Source organism: Xenopus laevis, chromosome 6S (assembly GCF_017654675.1).
Source record: "Xenopus laevis strain J_2021 chromosome 6S, Xenopus_laevis_v10.1, whole genome shotgun sequence".
Lineage (NCBI taxonomy): Eukaryota > Metazoa > Chordata > Amphibia > Anura > Pipidae > Xenopus > Xenopus laevis.
Genome location: NC_054382.1, coordinates 129,736,824 through 129,754,284, shown reverse-complemented (window position 1 = coordinate 129,754,284; position 17,461 = coordinate 129,736,824). Strand labels below are relative to the sequence as shown.

Genomic DNA, 17,461 nt, shown 5'->3' with positions numbered 1-17,461 from the left:
TACAAAAGAGGAAAAATGAAGATTTTCAGCTTGGCAAGCAGCAAAGCATTTTAATTTGCCTCTTCATAAAATTGAAGGTTAATTGTTCTAAACTGACAGAGCCAGGATAATTGTGATTAAAGAGGCAAACTGGAAATCTCCAGCTTGTCAGGCAGCAAAATGCCATAAAGATTTTCATCTTGGTGGGCAGGCAGCAAATCACTTGAATTTGCCTGCAATTACATATAAAGAGGCTTGTGCTATGCTGCTTCTATCTCGCAATCACATGCGCTAATCCAAGAGGGGAAACTGTTCATAATATCAAAAGCGCTTTATTCTAAGCACGCATATACAATTACAGCAGTGGGGTGCAAACTAACGCGTTTCGTGCCCTTATCTCGGCACTTCATCACAAACTTCACGCGTGAACGTGTTTTTAAAAAGCTACCTCAGGTGCATTTCATTAGTGACTCGCTTGATTTGAAGGCAAAGTTAATCAATCCACCGTATGTGATAAATATCATAAAATACATCGAGATATACCCATAATTAAAGTTTACCAATTTTATGTGCTAAAAAGTGATAGAATATAATAAAATGATTAAAGGTTTTTCAATATATTGTGTATATTAAACATCATATATTGTATATTACCATATCCTTCATCTTGGTGCCTCGACATGTTAATATCTAAATTTACATACAACCATAAAATCATTAAAACATTTAACTGATGTATTTGTTACGCCTTCATGTTAGCTGTGATGTTCCACCAAAACACGTCGTATTAATTTGTTAATAAATTCAAGTAATTGATAGATTATCATTTCATGTAATATCCATACCATTTATAGCGCTATCTTTAGTTATCCATAATGTGCTGAATCAAATCTCCATTGTCTTCTTATTTTTACATAGTTTATTTTTCTTTTTTTCATATTTCATGTACATATTTTATGTTGTAATAGAATTTCTATTTACTTATATATTTCTCTCCTAGTATTCATAAAACTTAAAGTGAACGTAGAAACATCAGATATGTACAGGATCAATCAATGGAGGATCAGGTGTATATTAAATGAATCGATCGCTACATTTTTCTTAATATTTTTCTTAATATAAGTATTTAATATCACACTCTTTGTTCAACCCTTTAGGTGCAACTGTATCCAAAACAGACATCCACTTCATCTCCCTTTTGGATATTAATGTTTGTATTTCTCCTTTCCTCTTTCCCAAATCTCACTGTTTCAATTCCCTGAAAAGATACAAAGGGGCAGATTTATCAAGGGTCGAATTTCGAGGGTTAATTCGACCCTCGAAGTAAAATCCTTCGAATTCGAATATCGGATTCGAAGGATTATAGGGCAAATGCTTCGATCAAACCACATTTGTTGTGCGACAATTCACATACGTTTTACATTTGGAAAGGTCCCCATAGGTTTCCTAACAATTTCCTGATCAAAGGAATATCCTTCGATCGATGGATTAAAATCCTTCGAAATGTTCGATTCGAAGGATTTAATCGTTAGATCAAACGATTATTCCTTTGATCGTAGGAATAGCGCAAAATCCTTCGACTCCGAAGTCGAAGGATTTTACTTCGACGGTCTATATTGAGGGTTAATCAACCATCGATATTCGACCCAATGTAAATGTGCCCCTAAAAGTTGGAAAACCTTAATTTGCCTCCTCCTTGGCAGGCAGGCAGGAAAATGCTTCAATTTGCCTTTTCATTGACTTTTATTATTACTTTTATTATTTCTTTATGGCAAAACTTGTTTCAAAAGTCAGAACCAAAGAACAGAAAAGGATAAACGAATCCTGCTTTCAATAGCAATTACACATGACTGCACTATTTTTTTGGGGGTGGAGTTCCCCTTTAAAGTCTACAAGATCTGCACCCTTCATTGCTGTGATTTCCCAGCACTTATTCTGTTCTACAGCCCCTCCCCCCATGCTATAATACACCCTGGGGCCCTATAGAAATCACCTACTGATACATTGCGTAACCTTCCACCACAATAGGGAACTATGTCTCTTCTTGAAACTTTCGACGTCTTCAAGTTTCTAGTGGAGCCGCAGTATAAAGTTTCCAGAAGTAGAAATCTCAGCATTTAGAATAAAGGTGTCAGACTTTGTATTAGTGAAACAGAGGGGGATATTGTACAAGTGTTTAGTTTGTTCTGATACAAAAGAGCCATGAATAACCTAAAAACTATGGGGCAAATTCACTAAGCGCCGAAGCGCCGAACGCTAGCGTTAATTCGCTAGCGTTTGGCATTTTCGTTACTGCGCAAATTCACTAACGAACGCTGGCGTAGTTTCGCTAGTGTTACTTCGCACCCTTACGCCTGGCGAATTTTCTCTAGCGACGTAACTACGCACATTCACTAACACGCGCAGTGTACTGAACTCTACCTTTTACGCTAGACTTCCTTCGCCACCTCAGACCAGGCGAAGCGCAATAGAGTAGATAGGGATTGTTTCAAAAAAAGTCCAAATTTTTTCTAAGTCCCAAAAAACGATGGCGTGTTTTCTACATTATGGGTGATAGGCTGAAAAAGATCGAAATTTTTTTTGGGGCTCCCCTCCTTCCCCCCTACATTTCCTGACTCATGGAAACTTACCTAGACAGTGGGCACATGTGTAGGGCAAAATAACATTTTTATTTGCTGATTTGAAGGTTTTCTAGGCATTTGTAGTGCTGATACGTATTCCTCCATTGAAATTTGAATTTGGCGCCGTATGCAAATTAGCCTTCGCTAGCGTAACTTCGCTTTACATAGCGAATCAACGCTAGCGCAACTCCGCAACCTTACGCTACCCCTGAGCGCAACTTTTAGTGAATTTGCGGAGCGCTGGCGAAACTACGCCTGGCGAAGTGCGGCGAACCGCGGCGAAGTTGCGCCTGGCGCAACTTCGCATCTTAGTGAATTTGCCCCTATATCCTTATAATAAGTGTTCAGTGATAGTCACATGGCTCATTGACACTTGTTTAATATATAGCAAGCCTTGCTTTAAAATATGAAAATGTCAAAGGTTATCTTCTAGTGCTCTGACACTCAACCTGCAGCCTGTGCCTCAGTGACTTCTAATATCCTTATCATTTACAGTAGGGGGTACATTATCCCTTATAATACATGAGTGATACTCAGTGTTCCCTGTATAACTCAGCCTGCAGCCTTGTGCCTTTATATGGTCACAGAACAACCCCTCAGTGACTTCTAATATCCTTATCATTTACAGTAGGGGGTACATTATCCCTTATAATACATGAGTGATACTCAGAGTTCCCTGTATAACTCAGCCTGTAGCCTTGTGTCTTTATATGGTCACAGAACCCCTCAGTGACTTCTAATATCCTTATCATTTACAGTAGGGGGTACATTATCCCTTATAATACATGAGTGATACTCAGAGTTCCCTGTATAACTCAGCCTGCAGCCTTGTGCCTTTATATGGTCACAGAACAACCCCTCAGTGACTTCTAATATCCTTATCATTTACAGTAGGGGGTACATTATCCCTTATAATACATGAGTGATACTCAGAGTTCCCTGTATAACTCAGCCTGCAGTCTTGTGCCTTTATATGGTCACAGAACAACCCCTCAGTGACTTCTAATATCCTTATCATTTACAGTAGGGGGTACATTATCCCTTATAATACATGAGTGATACTCAGAGTTCCCTGTATAACTCAGCCTGCAGCCTTGTGCCTTTATATGGTCACAGAGCAACCCCTCAGTGACTTCTAATATCCTTATCATTTACAGTAGGGGGTACATTATCCCTTATAATACATGAGTGATACTCAGAGTTCCCTGTATAACTCAGCCTGCAGCCTTGTGTCTTTATATGGTCACAGAACAACCCCTCAGTGACTTCTAATATCCTTATCATTTATAGTAGGGGGCACATTATCCCTTATAATACATGAGTGATACTCAGAGTTCCCTGTATAACTCAGCCTGCAGCCTTGTGCCTTTATATGGTCACAGAACAACCCCTCAGTGACTTCTAATATCCTTATCATTTATAGTAGGGGGCACATTATCCCTTATAATACATGAGTGATACTCAGAGTTCCCTGTATAACTCAGCCTGCAGCCTTGTGCCTTTATATGGTCACAGAACAACCCCTCAGTGACTTTATATGGTACCAAAACTGCTCAAAAATCATAGTAGTTGCATTCTTGATTGGCATATCCAAGACGAGAGTTTTAACATCAAATCACACTCCAATCAGATATATTTCTGATATACAGACACTGTATAGACGCCTGTGGGTTATGAGTCTGGGTGCAATATTTGAATGCAATTCTAAACAGCCTTCCAGCTGCAGCATTGTATCAGGAAACAGGAATTGTATCAGGAAACAGGAATTGTATAAGGAATCAGGAATGTTTTAGGAATCAGGAATTGTATCAGGAATCAGGAAATGTATCAGGAAACAGAAATTTTATCAGGAAACAGGAATTGTATCAGGAATCAGGAACGTTTTAGGAATCAGGATTTGTATCAGGAATCAGGAAATATATCAGGAAACAGAAATTGTATCAGGAAACAGGAATTGTATCAGGAATTAGGAATTGTATCAGGAATCAGGAATTGTATCAGGAATTAAGAATTGTATCAGGAATCAGGAAATGTATCAGGAATTGTGTCAGGAATCAGGAATTGTATCAGGAATTAGGAATTGTATTAGGAATCAGGAATTGTATCAGGAATTAAGAATTGTATCAGGAATCAGGAATTGTATCCGGAATTAAGAATTGTATCAGGAATCAGGAAATGTACCAGGAATTAGGAATTGTACCAGGAATCAGGAATTGTATCAGGAATTAAGAATTGTATCAGGAATCAGGAATTGTATCAGGAATTAAGAATTGTATCAGGAATCAGGAAATGTATCAGGAATTGTATCAGGAATCGGGAATTGTATCAGGAATCAGGAACTGTATCAGGAATCAGGAATTGTATCAGGAATTGTATCAGGAGCTGCTGGCAGAGTAAATATCATTAGATAAAGAACTGATAGGGACCAGGTCAATATTTTCAGGGATACAGTGTGCAGAACAGCTTTATATTGTCAACTGGCAGTTATGACTCCTACACTGATGTAGCCTGGTCATTATTGTCTCTCCATTCCCCAGACAGGCGCTGGTTAAATCTGAGCAGACACTTGGGTATCTTTATTGTACTGTACAAAAGCTGCTGCAGAACTGGAAACATCTGGAATGTTCTGCACTGAGTCACTCGGTCTGATGCGCGGCCACAAATATGCAGCGGAAACTTGTTGCAACTTTTTTTCACTGCCGTAGGGAAAAGAATTGTTTTGATTCATTATTGATTTTTTTTTTAAAATGTCATATTTTATGTGGATTTTAAAGGGGTGGGTAGCTAACCCTTAAGCTAACTTTAAGTATGTTATAGAATGGACAATGTGAAGCAACTTTTCAATTAAAATGTTTTATTGTTTTTGAATTATTTGCCTTTTTCTTCTGACTCTTTCCAGCTTTTCAATGAGGTCAGTGACCCCATCTAAAAAACAAATGCTCAGTAAGGCTACAAATGTGTTGTTCTTGCTACTGTTTATTACTCATCTTTCTATTCAGGCCTCTCCTATTCATATTCCAGTCTCTTATACAAATCAATGCATGGTTGCTAGGAGAATTTGGAACCTAGCAACCAGATGGCTGAAATTGCAAACTGGAGAGCTACTGAATAAGAAGCAAAATAACTAAAACACCACAAATAATAAAAAATGAAAACCAATTGCAAATTGTCTCAGAATATCCCTCTCTACATCATACTAAAAGTTAACCCTTTTAATGCCAAGTGAAATAAATGCACTTGCTTGCATGAGCCATATAGGGGTATTTATGAACGCTGTGTGCAAGGTGCAGTTTTACAACGCTATTGGCCATTTGCCCACAATGCAGCAGTTTTATGTGGCCTTTTTAGATACATCGGTGTCCTTTTAATACGATTAGCAGAGCATTGATCCAGGGAGCGGTTCAATTTCCATTGCTGAGCCAAGAAGGGATTAGATACCTTAGCAGAGGCAAAGTGGATTTTTTTTCCCGCTTGTTTCCCGGCAAAAGTCAACTTAAGTGGATACTCTCATGAGAAAACAGTTTTTTTTCAAAACACATCAGTTAATAGTGCTGCTCCAGCAGAATTCTAAACTGAAATCTGTTTTTCAAAAGAGCAAATGGATGTTTTTATATTTAATTTTGAAATCTGACATGGGGCTAGACATATTGTCAGTTTCCCAGCTGCCCCCAGTCATGTGACTTGTGCTCTGATAAACTTCAGTCACTCTTTACTGCTGTACTGCAAGTTGGAGTGATACCCCCTCTCCCCCCCAGCAACCTAACAACAGAACAATGGGAAGGTAACCAGATAGCAGCTCCCTAACACAAGATAACAGCTGCCTGGTAGATCTAAGAACAGCACTCAATAGTAAAATCCAGGTCCCACTGAGACACATTCAGTTACATTGAGTAGGAGAAACAATAGCCTGCCAGAAAGCAGTTCCATCCTAAAGTGCTGGCTCTTTCTGAAATCACATGACCAGGCAAAATGACCTGAGATGCACCTACACACCAATATTACAACTAAATACACTTGCTGGTTCAGGAATTAAATTTTATATTGTAGAGTGAATTATTTGCAGTGTAAACAGTGTCATTTAGAAATAAACAATCATGACATAATCCCTTTAAGAATTCTATGAGCAGAAATCTCTTGTTAGACCTGGGTCTTTTTTCAGTTTCAGCTACAGTAACTATGGAACATTGTCCTGATTACAGAATCCAACTCATTCAACCCCTGCGCACCATTGATTAAGGAGAACTAAAGCCTAACTAAAGAAGTAGCTAAAAATGTTGTAAATGATGTTTTGTGCTTCTGTACCAGCCCAAGGCAACCACAGCCCTTTAGCAGTAAAGATCTGTGTCTCCAAAGATGCCCCAGTAGCTCCTCATCTTCTTTTCTGCTGATTCACTGCACATGCTCTGTGCTGCTGTCACTTACTGAGCTTAGGGACCCACTCACAATATACAGTACACATAGAATAGAAATGTCACAATATAAGGCTGATTAGTAATTAATACACATAATTACTACATGGCAGCACAGAAACCAGTGCAATTAGCATCAGAATTTAATAATCAGCAAACCTGTAGCATCAGCTTATATGACCTCATTATTTGTTTGATGGTTTCTGCCGACCCCTAAGCTTAGCTTCTGACCACACTGAGCATGTGCAGTGCCGCTGACACACAAATGAAGGCCTAACAAGATCAAGAAGTTGGTATAAAGGGTCACAGTTCTAGCCGTGTTCTTTCTCTTTTTAAGTCGTTAGTTTTCCTTTAATAGAAGGAGTGGAATGTTGTTTTACACTTATTAAAAGCGATATCAGGAGTTCTGTTAAACATTCAGTGTAACAAAGGTGAGGAATTTGCAGACAAAGCATTCTACTGTCCCGAAGGCGTGTTCCACCTCGCTGCAATGTTTCATACGATTATATCATAAATCAGATAAGATCTGAAAAATGTTACCTTTCAAACTGTGTTTACGGAGTGAAAGTTTGTGTTTGTTTAAAAATAGCTGTATTCTATCTGTATTGCTGCTGTGTCCCAAGACTTTGATCCTGTCCTGCTTTATGGCAGCTGAGATTCTAGCTATCTGTATAACAGAGCATTCTGTCCCAGTGGCTGCACAGATCCTATCTGATCCCCATTGTAAGCAGCAGTCCTGTCCTGCTTTATGGCAGCTGAGATTCTAGCTATCTGTATAACAGAACATTCTGTCCCAGTGGCTGCACAGATCCTATCTGATCCACATTGTAAGCAGCAGTCCTGTCCTGCTTTATGGCAGCTGAGATTCTAGCTATCTGTATAACAGAACATTCTGTCCCAGTGGCTGCACAGATCCTATCTGATCCCCATTGTAAGCAACAGTCCTGCCCTGCTTTATGGCAGCTGAGATTCTAGCTATCTGTATAACAGAACATTCTGTCCCAGTGGCTGCACAGATCCTATCTGATCCCCATTGTAAGCAGCAGTCCTGTCCTGCTTTATGGCAGCTGAGATTCTAGCTATCTGTATAACAGAACATTCTGTCCCAGTGGCTGCACAGATCCTATCTGATCCCCATTGTAAGCAGCAGTCCTGTCCTGCTTTATGGCAGCTGAGATTCTAGCTATCTGTATAACAGAACATTCTGTCCCAGTGGCTGCACAGATCCTATCTGATCCCCATTGTAAGCAGCAGTCCTGTCCTGCTTTATGGCAGCTGAGATTCTAGCTATCTGTATAACAGAACATTCTGTCCCAGTGGCTGCACAGATCCTATCTGATCCCCATTGTAAGCAGCAGTCCTGTCCTGCTTTATGGCAGCTGAGATTCTAGCTATCTGTATAACAGAACATTCTGTCCCAGTGGCTGCACAGATCCTATCTGATCCCCATTGTAAGCAGCAGTCCTGTCCTGCTTTATGGCAGCTGAGATTCTAGCTATCTGTATAACAGAACATTCTGTCCCAGTGGCTGCACAGATCCTATCTGATCCCCATTGTAAGCAGCAGTCCTGTCCTGCTTTATGGCAGCTGAGATTCTAGCTATCTGTATAACAGAACATTCTGTCCCAGTGGCTGCACAGATCCTATCTGATCCTCATTGTAAGCAGCAGTCCTGTCCTGCTTTATGGCAGCTGAGACAGTCTCAGCAGTGAGAGAGACAAGTTCTTACCCGCTTTGGAGGAACAATGTCAGATATTAATTTCATGGTGAATAATTCCCATTTCCTTTAAGTATCACATGCCCTGTACAGCCATAGTCTCTGCACGTCTCATTCTATTTCTGTAGCATTTCCTGTCTCTTTGCCTCACAACCCATAACACTTGTCCTACAAACCTCCCACGTGTTCCAAAGAATTTGAGCTTTATCAGCGTGTAGAATTAATAGAAAATACAACAAAATAAAAATTATTCTTTTAATGCAGTTGATGTAATTAAATAATTAAATAGTGATTTGGTTTAAATACATAATATTGCAATGAAGACATTCGCATATACTATTATGGGACTTGACATCAACGAATTTTTGGGACCTTGTTGCCATAGTTTCCACTAGGGGAAAGATCAGCGGTCACTAAAACATGCGTCTCCCTGTGTGTATTTCTCTGTATCCCCATGTCAGACTGGGTCCATATCACAAAACTGGGGCGAGAGGTGAAATTACAATTAATCACTGTCTTTAGATTTGCTCTTTGCTTTATCACATAATGATCTCCAGTACAATGAACAATAGAATAAAAATAATAATATTAAAAGAACAATATAATATAGTGTTAAAAGAATAATATTAACAGGTCGGGAGGAGTCAGACAAGCAGAAAATGATGATATTGTTGAATATAATTGTGGGACAATAAATACAGAGACCCAGTGTATTAGTATATATCAGTATATCAGTATATATCAGTATATATCAGTATATATCAGTATATATCAGTATATATCAGTATATCAGTATATAATACACAAAAGCCATGAATATCCTGTAAATTATATCCTTATAAACGGTGAGTTCTGATGTCATCAGTTATAAACGGTGAGTTCTGATGTCATTTCTGTCACATGACTCACCGAAACTTGTGTATTATAATAAATAAAGTACCCCCAGTTGTAAAATATGAGGATATTAGAAGTTACCTCGGAGTTTCCTGACCTGTATAAAAACACTCGGCCTTCGGCCTCGTGTTTTTATATGGTCATGAAACTCCTCGGTAACTTATAATATCCTTATATTTTACAAAAGGGGGTACTTTATTCACTATATATCAGTATATATCAGTATATATCAGTATATATCAGTATATCAGTATCAGTATATATCAGTATATATCAGTATATCAGTATATCAGTATCAGTATATATCAGTATATATCAGTATATCAGTATATCATCATCATCATTTATTTATATAGCGCTGTCAAGATACACAGTGCTTATATCAGTATATATCAGTATATCAGTATATATCAGTATATATCAGTATATATCAGTATATATCAGTATATATCAGTATATCAGTATCAGTATATATCAGTATATATCAGTATATCAGTATATCAGTATATCATCATCATCATTTATTTATATAGCGCTGTCAAGATACACAGTGCTTATATCAGTATATCAGTATATATCAGTATATATCAGTATATATCAGTATATAGCAGTATATCAGTATCAGTATATAGCAGTATATATCAGTATATATCAGAATATCAGTATATAGAAGTATATGTATTATAATTGAGGCCCCTCAATAGATTCTTCTGTGGGACCCAGTATCTCATAGTTAAGCCACACTGATATTGTAGATTGATGGCGACATAGTGCAATGCTTGAATGAAATGCATTAAAGGGCCCATAGATACTGTGAGGAAAACTCTGGTGGTCTAGTGGGCAGGAGGGGCCGCCCGCCGCGGTGATCCTCTCTCCTGGCTACAGGTCTTCTCTATGGCGCGCATTTCCGTTTTTTGCAAATTTGTCGCTGGCGTCATGACGTCATTGCACAAAGGCGCCAAATTCAAACAGTATTAAAGGGGCTTTGCTTGCCCGTTGTTAGGTTCCATTTCTGAGTTCCTGGGTGCGTTCTGTTTGTATTTTGACTCCTGTTTTGACCCTGCCTGACTTTGCTGACTTCTGTGATCCCGACCTCTGCCTGTTATCTGACTATTCCGAAATCCGTTATCCGACCTGTGCCTGGCTTGACTCTTCTGATTTGATTTTGCTGGTTTTGACACTTGCCTGTCCGACTTCGCTTGTATCCTGCCCGCACTGACCCGGCCTGTTTGACTTCTCTTTTCATCTGTTCCTTGAACTGTGACCTTTTGCCCAAAAGACTTTGTTAAACGATCGTGCCCCTCTGCTCGTCCAGAACCCTCGCTTGGCTCCTCTCTTATTAAGACCTGGCGGCATCTGATTAGCCAAGTGTTCCTCCCGAGGTGAAAGGCGGCTGTTAAAGGCCGAGACCATGGAGCTTAGCATTGGTTCTGGATTCTGGGTGCCGATCGTGACAGATACAAACCGGATCTAATTAGGGTGTGGATAATTAATTATTCAATGGTCACAGTTATATTACTCAGCATTTAATTACTCTGCTGCACCGTGATTTCTATTGTTCCACCATCATTACGCTTAGTCTGGCAGCAGTTACCTGGTTATGCCGGCAGTTGCATCATTCAGCGTCTCTGTGATCAGTTGCTTTGGTCTGTGCCCAGTTACACCACTAGACAGTTATATTGGTGTGTGTTTGTGCATGGGACAAAATGGTTGCACCTTAGATCAGTAGCAGACAGTTGATGATTGCACTCTAGATCAGATAACTGATTATTGCACCCTAGATCAGATATCAATCATCTGATCTATGGTGTAATAATAAGTTGATTGCACACTAGATAAAGATAGCTGATGATTGCACCCTAGATCAGATAGTGGATGATTTCACCCTAGATCAGATCGTTAATGATTGCACCCTAGATCAGATAGCTGATGTTAGCACACTAGATTAGATAGCTTATAATTGCACACTAGATCAAATAGTTGATGATTGCAACCTAGTTCAGATAGTCGATAATTGCACCCTAGATGAGTAGCAGATTGTTTATGATTGCACCCTTGGTCAGATAGTTGATGTTTGCACCCTAGATCAGTAGCAAATAGTTGATGATTGCACCCTTGGTCAGATAGTTGATGATTGCACCCTAGATCAGTAGCAGATAGTTGATGATCTTTGATCATTTAGTTGATGATTGCACCCTAGACCAGTAGCAGATGATTGCACACTAGATCAGCTAGTTGATGATTGCACACTTGATCATATAGTTGATGTTTGCACCCTAGTTCATGATTGCACCCTAGATCAGTAGCAGATAGTTGATGATTGACCCTAGATTAGATAGTTGATGTTTGCACCCTAGATCAGTAGCAGATAGTTGATGATTGACCCTAGATTAGATAGTTGATGTTTGCACCCTAGATCAGTAGCAGATAGTTGGTGATTGACCCTAGATTAGATAGTTGATGTTTGCACCCTAGATCAGTAACAAATAGTTGATGATTGCACCCTAGATCAGTAGCAGATGATTGCACACTAGATCAGCTAGTTGATGATTGCACACTTGATCATATAGTTGATGTTTGCACCCTAGTTCAAATAGTTCATGATTGCACCCTAGATCAGTAGCAGATAGTTGATGATTGACCCTTGGTCAGATAGTTGATGATTGTACCCTAGATCAGTAGCAGATAGTTGATGATTGCACCCTAGTTCATATAGTTGATGATTGCATCTTTGATCATATACAGTAGTTGATGATTGCGGCCTGGATCAGATAATTGATTATTGCACGCTAGATCAGATAGTTGATGATTGCATCCTAGTTCAGATAGTCCTAGATTCAGTCACCTGCTTGGCTAAACAGTCTCCGATTCCTGCTCATGGGTGTGGGTGGCCCTGTGGGTACCAAGGATGCCCACAAGGGTGTGGGTGGCAGGGGGTCTGGGCATCCATATTTGCACAACTGCTGGTAAATGAATTGAATTCTGATGAAAGTGGTTTGTGTGTTACTAAGGTGGGAAAGTTAGATTGTAAGCTCTGCAGGACAGGGTCAGTTTAATGAAACTCCCATTGTAAAAATATCATGCAGAAATATGTCTCTCATCCTAGAACAGATGCCACCAAAGGGGGGGCGTAATAATCTGGTTCCTTTAATAAAAATGAGGACATCTCTCCTTTCATCCTATTCCCTTGCCTCTTTCTGTTCTTCCCATCAGCCCTTTGAGATTTCTCTTTTATTCCTTGATTTTCCCGTTCCTTCGTTCATCAATGGATGTGACTTTGAAGTTGTATTCGTTTCTGTCAGCGGTGAAGGGATTTAATGCTCAGACTTGTTTGTATTGCCTGTGGGAGCAAATAATCCACTTGCTAATGACGCTTTTATAATCGCCCTGTCCCTATACGACTTATGTTTGTTTTGCACCGGAGATAAAGCCCTAACGTGACTGATAGCAGAGATATGGCCTTATACTTGGCACATACATAGAGTAACTGAGGCTGAAACACAAGCCCATCAGCTCCAGCCTTTTCTCTAATGTCTAGTGGATCCAGAGGAAGCTGATTGGACCAGACCCTGCATCAACTTTCTCCCAGAATCCTTTGTTTGGCTTCCTTGGTTCCAATTCCACCTATATGTTCAGAGCCGATCCCAGTATTCCGGGCTAATGGTTCCCATGCAGAGCGCGGCTGTACTAGGGAAGCATCTGGCATTCATTAAGATGGAACTCTCATTCAATCAGATGCGTTCTTGGCAATCGGACTGAGAGTTCTGGCGTTGGTTCCTTAGTCATGGGCTATTTTTATTTTTATTTTTTTATTTTTGGTCATAGGACTGTAATTAAAAAAGGATGTTCGCCTACAGATAGAAAAAGGGACAGGTTTAAAGGGACAGTAAAGCTTCGTTAAACAGAATGTTAAAGGATAAGTAAACCTTTAAAATAAGTGAATGTAAAATTGATGAGGGGGCTATTCTAATAAAATCTGCAATGTACATTCATTATTTATTTTTCTTTAATTCCAAGATATTAAGGGATACATGTGCTGTTAATATGAATGAATTTTGTTACAACAGCGCCACCTGCTGGTCAGTTTCCCACCAGTCTGACCACGAAGTAGTCAAGGAAGTTGTCAGGAGAAAGAAAGAGGCTGCTCTCATGTTCTTCTGCTTAGGAAAGATTTGAGAAAGGTTTCTATTTTTTTCCTAAGCAGAAGAACATCAGAGCAGACCCAAGAGACCGCAAAAAGACATAACATTCAGGTTTATTTCCTCCATCTGTACAAAAACTTAGTAATCACTGTAACCCCGCCAGGTATCTAGAGTACCGGGTCCTCAGTGCCATTGCACCGGTATTGAATGACTATATCTGGTCAAGACTGGGACAAACTGGTCTGTAAACTTCTGTTTCCTAGAATAGAACTGAGCAGACGTGCATCTGAAGATGCCTCCTGTGTCAGCTGCCTAAGCATCTGGTGTTCCATCCCAGCAGAGGGCGCTCCTGTAACACATTCATGATATTAGCATCTCAGAAGAACACTCTGAGCAGTTTTACACAAAGTTTTACAGTATATAGGCCTCATAATAATGTAAAAGTTTATAAAGGTTAATTATTGTTTATTCTGATTTTACAATCACGTTTCTTTCCAGTAACAAAATGTTTGACAGCTCATTAACCCCGTGCAGCCGGTGTCAGAGTCAGGCCTTGAGTTAATTTCTGTTGCATGGGGGAGTGCAAATGATTTACATGCGAGTTCCAGGGCAGTGCTGCACATTGTATAGGGTTGTGTATATCCGGCACCAACACCTGCATGTGATATTTACAGGAATTCTTCTCTTTTCAGGCAAAGTGATATGTCTGCAGAGATGACAGACCTGAATTTCGCTGAGGGGAGACCCCTGATGGGGGAAAAGGAGGACGTAAGTTTCTATTAACTTTAATCTTATGGCTCCGTTTATTTCTCCAAACTCTGCATTTCTTCCTTCTGCAATGTAACCATAGTCCAGTAAGGCACAAGCAGGGCTGGGGTGCAGTTCTTGTGGGGTCCCAAGGGGGATATTGTGAATAGTAAGGCAAGATGGAGTTGGAACCAGGGTCGGACTGGGCCAGCAGGACTCTGGGGAAAACCCCGGTGGGCCCCAGCTCTCGTGGACTCTTCCAGCATGCCTCCCAACTGTCCCTTTTTTGGAGGGACAGTCCCTCTTTTGACAGCTCAACCCGCAGTCCCTCATTTGTACTGGAAAATCCCTATTTTCTCTGCACTGAACAGCCAGAAAAAGAAACAAAGTTTCTCACTTAATTGGCTTTTAGCAGAGAGCCCAGAACAGCTAACAGGTGCAAATAAGATACTTTGTAACAATTTTGAGACACGAAAACACAGTTTAGATAAGGAGAAATATTTTCAAACTTTCATAACCTGCCAAATTTTGTAAAACAAACATGGTAATTAGGGGGTGTGGCCACAGAAAGGGGTGTGGTCAAAAATTGCTGCGCTACATGCGGGAAAAAAATTTGTGTCCCTCTTTTTACTTCATAAATGTTGGGAGTTATGCCTTCCAGTTCAGACCCACTCCCTGCGCAAATGTTCCTGCCGTCAACCTCCCTTCTTCGGGTCGGTCGCAGCAAAAACACGCGCGCATGTGTAGTGGTGGTGGGAGGGGATAAAGGGGGGTTATGGCAGGGGGCCCCCAAGGGGGACCATGAGACAGCAGCCCCAGTGGGCCCCAGGCCTTTCAGTCTGACCCTGGTTATAACTGGGGGGATAGTGTGCAGAATAGCTGATGTCAGAGAAGTGGCTTCCCTGTAGTTAAAGGGATACTGTCATGGAAAAACATGTTTTTTTTTAAAAAAAAAATGAATCAGTTAATAGTGCTGTTCCAGCAGAATTCTGCACCGAAATCCGTAAAACAGATTTTTTTATATCTAATTTTGAAATCTGACATGGGACATGTTGTCAGTTTCCCAGGTGCCCCCAGTCATGCGACTTGTGCTCTGATAAACTTCATTCACTCTTTACTGCTGTACTGCAAGTTGGAGTGATATTAAACCCCTCCAGGGCCGCTCCGGCTATGAGGCCGCCTCTGGAACTTTAAGGGGTATATTTATCAAAGAGTGAAGTTAATAGTGAAGTTCCGCCACAAGAGTGAAATTCTGCCACTTCCCATTCATTTCTATAGGGTTTTTAAAGGCGTATTTATCAAAGGGTGAAATTTCACTTTCACCCATTGATAAATACGCCTTTCAAAATCCCATAGAAATTAATGGAGAGCTGCAGAATTTCACTCTAGTGGCGGAACTTCACTCTTTGATAAATTTACCCCTAAGAGCCGAATTTCCATTTTTTTAAAACGGAAATTCAGCTCTTTTAGTGCAAAGAGTGCAATAGCACTCACTGCACTAGCGATGCGGCCCTTCCTCCACCCACTCCGATGCTACATGTAAAAAGCGTGGAGCGGGAGTGGGGGCAGCATCAGGGCTTTCCCCCCAGCAGCCTAACAACAGAACAATGGGAAGGTAACCAGATAGCAGCTCCCTAACACAAGATAACAGCTGCCTGGTAGATCTAAGAACAACACTCAATAGTAAAATCCAGGTCCCACTGAGGCACATTCAGTTACATTGAGTAGGAGAAACAACAGCCTGCCAGAAAGCAGTTCCATCCTAAAGTGCTGGCTCTTTCTGAAATCACATGACCAGGCAAAATGACCTGAGATGCACCTACACACCAATATTACAACTAAAAAAATACACTTGCTGGTTTAGGAATGACATTTTATATTGTAGAGTGAATTATTTGCAGTGTAAACAGTGTCATTTAGAAATAAAAACGACACCATAAAAATCATGTCAGAATCCCTTTAATGTGTGAGTTACAGTAATGTTTTCTTTGTGTTCCCAGGACATCACAGTGTTACTGCAGGAGTATGTCACACAGGTAAGTGTCCTCCATTCTACTCACCTAATGTGGCCCCTTAGGCTTACGGCACAGAGTGGGGTCTGAGTGCTGCTGCCTGTGCCGGACTCTGAATGTGTCGCTGCCCTAAATGAAAAGAGACTGTGTTAACCTGCACTAGGAAATGTGCCTTCACTTACTGCACTGCTGTCTGCCATTGATTTACATAGGAGAGTGCATAGGAAGCAGACCCATTACACCTCCGAGATTATTATTATTATAATTATTATTAGGAGTTTTTGAGTTATTGAGCTTTTTATTCAGCAGCTCTCCAATTTGCAATTTCAGCTATCTGGTTGCTAGGATCCAAATTACCCTAGCAACCATGCATTGATTTGAATAAGAATATGGAATATGAATAGGAGAGTAATAAAGTAAAAAAGTAATAAAAAGCAATAACAATACATTTGTAGCCTAAGGATAAGGGAACATGCTAAGATTAGGGGAGATTTTGTCACCCGGCGACAAATTGTCTCTTCTCCGGGCGACTAATCTCCTCGAAAAGCGTTCCCGCCGACTAGAATCTAAATCGCCTATGGGATGGCACTCAGATCGATTCATTTTCCGAAGTCGCCCGAGTTGCTTCACGAGGAATCTTTGGGCCAGCCGGCTAGAATCTAAATTGCCGGTGTGATGGCACTTGGATCGCTTAGTTTTCAGAAGTCGCCCAAAGTTGCCTGACGAGGAATCTTCGGGCTGGCAGACTAGAATCTAAATCACGGGCAGGATGGCACTCGGAGAGCTTTGTTTTCAGAAGTCGCCCGAAGTTGCCTCACGAGGAAACTTCGGGCAACTTCAGAAAACGAAGTACTCCAAGTGTCATCCCACCAGCATTTTAGATTCTAGTCGGCGGGAAGGATTTTCAGGGGGGGATTAGTCGCCCAAAGAAGAGACGATT

At 40.4% G+C, this 17,461-nt stretch overlaps 1 protein-coding gene across 1 annotated transcript in view; it reads left to right on the top strand.

Moving 5' to 3' along the window:
• The window catches only part of ndrg1.S (N-myc downstream regulated 1 S homeolog), a 45,877-nt gene that overhangs the window by 5,934 nt on the left and 22,482 nt on the right, over window positions 1–17,461 (top strand). Inside the window, 2 exon segments of the mRNA NM_001087158.1 lie at window positions 14,455–14,530; window positions 16,510–16,545. Of these exon segments, the coding sequence (NP_001080627.1) occupies window positions 14,465–14,530; window positions 16,510–16,545 (102 nt within the window). The 5' untranslated portion in view covers window positions 14,455–14,464.